This window comes from Monoraphidium neglectum (assembly GCF_000611645.1).
Source record: "Monoraphidium neglectum strain SAG 48.87 unplaced genomic scaffold scaffold00438, whole genome shotgun sequence".
NCBI lineage: Eukaryota > Viridiplantae > Chlorophyta > Chlorophyceae > Sphaeropleales > Selenastraceae > Monoraphidium > Monoraphidium neglectum.
Window position 1 is genome coordinate 1 of NW_014013190.1, and position 6,056 is coordinate 6,056.

At 67.6% G+C, this 6,056-nt stretch overlaps 2 protein-coding genes across 2 annotated transcripts in view; both read left to right on the forward strand.

Annotated features, from left to right (window-relative positions):
* Nucleotides 1–42: 42 nt before the first annotated feature.
* On the forward strand, nt 43–917 carry MNEG_3473 (hypothetical protein; the record flags this gene model as incomplete). The annotated part of the gene is made up of 2 exons (XM_014048046.1): nt 43–75; nt 213–917. The coding sequence occupies 2 exons, from the start codon at nt 43–45 to the stop codon at nt 915–917; spliced, it is 738 nt and encodes a 245-aa protein (XP_013903500.1).
* Nucleotides 918–5,233: 4,316 nt separating this feature from the next.
* The window catches only part of MNEG_3474 (hypothetical protein), a gene marked incomplete at both ends in the record, with an annotated part of 2,870 nt that continues 2,047 nt past the window's right edge, over nt 5,234–6,056 (forward strand). The window contains one exon of the mRNA XM_014048047.1: nt 5,234–5,913. Within this exon, the coding sequence (XP_013903501.1) occupies nt 5,234–5,913 (680 nt within the window). The remainder of the gene's footprint in view (nt 5,914–6,056) is intronic.

Here is a 6,056-nt window from a genome sequence, read left to right on the forward strand (position 1 = left end):
CGTCGGAGGAGGGGGGTGTCAGCGGCGAAGGTGCTGACGAGGATGAGAGCGGCAGCGGAGGAGACGAGCCTGGGGGTAGCAGCAGCGGAGACGAGGAGCGGCAACAGAAACAGCATCAGCACCAGCAGCAGCAGCGGCAGCGGCAGCAACCGCGCAAGCAGGGGCGCGCGACGGCGCCCGGCGCCGCTGACGCGGCGGCCCCGCCCGCCAAGCGGCCCAAGACGGCGCCGCAGCCGGCGGCTGAGGTGGCTGCTGGCGACGACGCCGTGACAGGCGGGTTCGATTTTGAGGATGACTTTTTCTTGCAGGACGGGGCCAGCAGCGGCGAAGAGGCCGCGGCCGAGGAAGGGGGGCGCGGGCCGCCGCGGGCGGCCGGGCGGGGCGGCCCCGCGCGCACGGGCGGCGGCGGAGGCGGCGGCGACGGTGGCAGCGACACTGACGGCAGCTTGGGAGGGAGCGGCGAGTCGTCGGAAGACGAAGAGGCGGCAGGGCCCAGCGACGATGCGGGCGAGGGGCCGCCGGCAGCGGCGCAGAAGCAGTGGGGCGCGCCTCGGAACGCGCCGCCGCAGCGGCAGCAGCAGGGCGGGGGGCCGCAGGGGCGGGGCAAGGGGGCACGGGCGGAAGGCCAGCCAGCGGCCTCGCGGCAGCAGCGGCCCAGCGGCCGCGGCGGCGGCCCAGGGGGCGAGCGCCCTCACAAGCCCAAGCCCTTTGGCCACTCCCCAGGGGCCGGCGGCGGCGACGACGAGCCGCCGCGATGGGCGAGCAAAGACGGCAGCAGGGCGAGCGGCGGCGCGGGGAGCGGCCGCAAAGGCGGCAAGCCGTTCAAGCAGCGGCCACACGGCAAGGCTGCGGCCAGCCCCGCCGCCAAGGAGCCGCTGCGCAAGCGCGCTGAGGGCGGCCGCAAGCGGCGCAAGTGACGCGGCGCGCGCGGCGACACGCGGGGTCTCTGTCGCATGTGGCGCCTCTGCCCACCATGTAATAACCGCAGCTGCAGCTTCGCATTTGAAGGAGTCCTACCGACCACGATTGTCGTTGCCCTTTGTTTTGCTTAGGGTTTGGTGTTTTCGACTGACGGATTGTCAATAGTCCCTCTCGCAGCTCTGCGACGCCAGCTGTTGACCTTCAACACAACACGGGCCTTGGGCACGCTTTGTTACAGCGGGCAGCCCGACGGACACCTGGATCGACATTCCAAAGATCTCGCCGACCGCTCCCGGGACAGCGTCGGCCGAAGCGGGGTGCCCGTGGCTCTGCCGCCCGCAGGACCGCAGCCGCCTCCCGACACCCTCGCAGCCGCCGTCGCCGGCCGCGGAGCCGCGGCCCGGCCGCAGGTCGGCAGAGCGGCCGCCTCCGCTGGAAACGCCTCAGCTGCAGACTGCGGCCTTGGCGCGGCGCCCGCGGTGGACGGCCGGCTGCGCCCCCCGCTGCTGCACACGCTGATGACGCTGCCGGCGCTGCCGCGCGGCGGCGGCCTCTGCCCGGCAGCTGTGCGGGCCGAGCAGCTGCCGCTGCTGCTCCTGCTGAGCCCGCTGCTGGTGAAGCTGCCCGCCCTGCTGCTGCTGAGGCTCCTGCTGAGTCGCTGCAGGAAGGCCGAGCCGCCGGCAGGCAGTGCTGGCGACAGGGGTCCCTCCTCGTCGTTTTGCTGCTGCTGCTGCTGCTGCTGCTGCTGCTGCTGCTGCTGCTGCTGCTGCTGCTGCTGCTGCTGCTGCTGCTGCTGCTGCTGCTGCTGCCGACCGGCTGCCCCCGTGCAGGTGTCACCCAGCAGGTCTTTTGCAAGCTGCGCGTTGCCACCCACAGCAGTTCCTTGCTCAACGCAAATGGCCCGATCCCGGCGGCACAGCCGGGGGCTTGCAACCATAAAAGGCGGCCGCTCTGCTGAGGGGGGCGCCGGCACCGGCCGAATCTCTCCAGGAGGGGGCAATGCCGCTGTTCCAGGCGTGGAGCCGGGCTGTGAGAAGCTCTGACGTGCGGGCACAGGCTGCAGAGCATGGAGTGGGGATGTGGCAACGGCGAGCGCCTCCGCCGCAGATGGCGCATCCTCGCAGCGCGGTTGTTCGGCTTCAAGGGCCATTGCTGGATCACAGGACATTGCGCAGGCCCCAGCAGTGGCGGCGACGTCGTGCGGGGAGCCAGTCTGTTCCAAGGGGCAGTCGACCTGATGCCACCACGGCTGAGGTTCGCTACTGCCGGCAGAGGAATCCATGCAGCTGCCGTCCTGCTGCTGGCCGCCCTCCAGGGTGCTGACGCGAAGCTTCCGCCAGTACAGGCCGGCCGGTGCTGGGCTGCTACCGCTGGTGCCTGGCGGGCTGTCCCCACTGCCGGTGGCAATTCCGGGTTGATAGGGGTGCTGCTGCTGCTGCTGCTGCTGCCCCGACAGCTGCTGTTGCTGTTGCTGTTGTTGCCGCCGATCGCCTTTCACCGGCCACGGCCGGTACGGTGCTGGAAACACATCAATAAACCGTAGGTGAGGCAGCGCTCCGCGGACCTGTCGTCAGTGGGCATGTGCGCACAGGTCGTGCGCAAGATGAGCGCTGCGCGGTAGCAGCGCACGCATTTCTGTGCCACGTGCTAGCGTTGGCCGCCGGGTGCTGCCTGCGGCGCTGGTGCGGCAATTGCGCAGCCAACAAAATCTTCACAATCCAAACGTTGACCAATGTTTACAAGGATGCAACCATATATATCATAAACAAGCTCAGACGTTTGAGCTCATCTGCTGCGTGCCCACCTGCTGGGGGTACATCGGCTCTGTCGCCACAGGGTTGCCCGCCAGCCGCAGCGCGACCAACGCGGGGCAATCTGGATACACGGCACATGCAAGGCGGGGGCCAGCGCGAGTGGACCAGGTGGTGAATGAACAGGCGCAACACGCACTTGGGCCGCCGCCACTGCACGCGCCCGCCTCACAGGGGGCGCCTGCCGGCCCCGGCCGAACAGCGGCCCCGCGACTGCACGCACGCCTTTGCAACAACAGAGCCCGAATCTGGATCAGGTTTGGTCACAACCCTCACCCTGCAGGAAGATGAGCATGTCTGGGTCTGCCACGGCGTTCGCCTCAAGGTCAAGGGCTTCCAAAGAAGCCAGGCCTGCACAGCACGCCGCCGCGCGTGCGCCCCAGCGTGGCGTCGCTCGTCAACGTGTTGCACGAGAACGTGGTGCGCCCCCGGCGGGCGAGCGAGGCAGCAAGCTACCATTCCCAGGCCGCGAGCCCAGCACAGGCAATCAACGACCCGCCGGCCGGCCGACATGCAAAGCATAGCACGTGCGCACACACCTGCCAGGGGGGCCAGGTCGCACACCCGGTTGTGCGGCGCATGCAGCTGCCTGAGGCGCAGCAGCGCGCCGAGCCCCTCCAAATCCTCGAGGCCGCAGCTGGCCACGCGCAGCACCTGTGTGCGGGAGCACGCCCACGCGCGCGCGCGGCCGCACAGGCAGACGGATGGGGAGCCTGTGCTGTGAAGGGCTTGCAGTCGTTATGTTTGCGTGTTGGGCGGGCGTGCCTCGCTCGCATGCTGTACTGCTGCGATAATGGATTCCCCCTCAACCGGCTGTTGCTACTGCATGATGGTCGACAATCAGAACGACTGCATTGGTTTCCAAGCAGCTGCAGGGGGAGGCAGGTGTTGTGTTGCGGGCACCGCGCCACCTGAAGGTTCGAGGCGCAGCTGCCAAGGCCGTAGTGCCGCATTGACGCGCCTGCCAGCGCAGAGCCGCCGCCGCAAGTGACGCCGAGCCATTCTAAGTGTGGGAGTGCCTCCAAGGCGGCCTCGAGGGGCAGCTGCTCGTCGATGTGGACGATGGCTGCGCGCACCCTGGAGAGGTCCTGGTGCGGGGCGTGCGGCAAAGCAGCTTTGGCACGGTGCCAGCAGAGCGCAGCAGCGGGCAGTGAGCATGTGCACGGCCGTGCGTGGGCGGGTTGACTGTTTGACCATGGTTGTAATGGTGGCTCACGTCGGTCTGAAGAAGCCTCTTCAGAGCGCCTATCCTGCTCTGTCGTTGCCGCACTAGCGCATCCATCGCTGACAGAGATCGCGAGTCCGCTACCAGTTCGCTTACGCGGATACTGTACGCGATCTCGGCATAATATCAGAAAATGTCGTGTCACCCACGGTAGTTGACGGAATACTGTGCGCAGATCTGCAGCAGCTCGAGCTGCACATCCGCTGCGCATGCTTGCACCGCAGTCCAGAAGTCACCACGCACTCAGCTCAAGGTACTGGGCGAGTTCAATCAGATTCAAGGCAACAGCTAGAATTGAGGAGCCACAACAGGCGCCGGCCACACATGGGGTGCATCGCGTTGCTGGATGGGGTCCGTTGACTAATTTTAGTGTGCATCGTGCGGGAGCGCCACCAAATACCACTGCTGGAAGCTCACCACCCCTTGACCTTGCTCAAGGCCCTGAGCTTCCCGACCATGTCTTGTCTGAGAAGCAGCTCTTGTCTGATCGGTGGCCTGGCCACCAGCTGTATTTGTGGGCAAATGGGGTGGCCAGTCATGGGGCACTGCCTGCGTGGCGCTTCCAGGTCTGTGGGTCGGGTGCCGAGATCCAGACGCAATTGGAAATCGACCGTGACTTGTGGTGGCAAGGGGATCGCATGACAGCGTGCGTCAGTCCAGCGCCATGCTAATTAGTCCACAGTACCCACTCGACTGGTGCTCTTGCAGAGTGAGGTTTGGTATCAAGGGGACATCAGTGCTGAGCATGTGGCCGCCGGGATATTACCGCAGGGTGGGGTTGAGCATTAAGACATTCAACGCTCTAGATGTCAGCAATGCCACTGATACGAGACAAGCTGGATCAGAGGTATGGCCACGTCCGGCTGCACTTGAACCACTGGCCGGCGGGTTGCAGTGCACATTGCAGCACGCCGCCGATTGCCACGTGGTGCTGTCCTCACTTGCGGCACTCAGCAAAATCAGACATGTATCTGATTGCACACTGTATACAAATGGATACCTCTTCCCATTTCGTAGGCCACAATACGGGAAATAATTCTTCAGTCTAATCTCCCCTCATCCCCGACACGCTCTGCTCTCTTGACAATTCACGCTACGTTTTGGCATGTACTGCGCGACGCCCCAGCCGTCATACAGACGCCGTAATAGCCCCTGCATGCATGCGCTCCGGCAGTGACGCCACCGCCACACCAGTCTGAGCGCATCTCCCACAACACAATCTGCCAGCTCCGGCCGCCCTGCTTCGCGGCAACGGAGCTTGCCACTGCTGACACACATGGAGATTGATTTTGGGCCAAACGGCATCGCCCCTATGGATCCTGACGACGCCGGCGACTTGGACGTGGGGTCCACGCCCCTGGCGCCGCGCCGCGAGCCCATCGCCGCCATGGCCCCCGCCGGCGCCCCTCAAATTCCCCTCACCCAGCCGGCCAGCACCCAAGACCGCGACACACCCTTGGAGGAACACGACGCACCAGACCGCAGCGGCGGCGGCGACGGCGGGGTCGAAGACCCCGATCGGCCCGCGGCGCCGCCCCCCGGCCCCGCCATCTCATCCCACCTGGCGCGCCTCCTCGCAGCCGCGCCGGCGCCGCCGTCCGCCGTGACCGGCGCACAGCTGCTGCTGCTCGCGGCGCACGCAGCGATGCTCGAGACGGGCTTCGCGCCGCGGCGCGCCGGCGGCGGCGGCAACCCTTCCGCTGCTGCAGCTGGCGGCGGCGGGGACAGGGGTGTCGGTGCCGACGCCGCCCCAGGCGCCGCCGCTGCGGCGGCGGCAGACGTGGAGGCGCTGCTGAGCAGCGCCGTGGGGGGGACTTACACCATGCGCTACTCATTGGAGCCGAACGGATCGGACGGCCCCGCCGTCGCAGACGCGGCCCGCGCGGGCGCGACCGCCGGCGGAGGGGGCGCGGGTGCGACGGGCGAGGGGGCTGGGGAACCGGAGGTCGTTCTGAGGTGCATGGATCTGGGGAGCCACTTTTTGGTCGCGGGCGCCGTGCTGAGCGGCGGCGGCGGCGGCAGCGGCGGCGGCGGCGGCGGCAGCGGCGGCAGCGGCAGCGGCGGCGGCGCACCGCCCCTCAAGTCACTCAGCCTGGGTG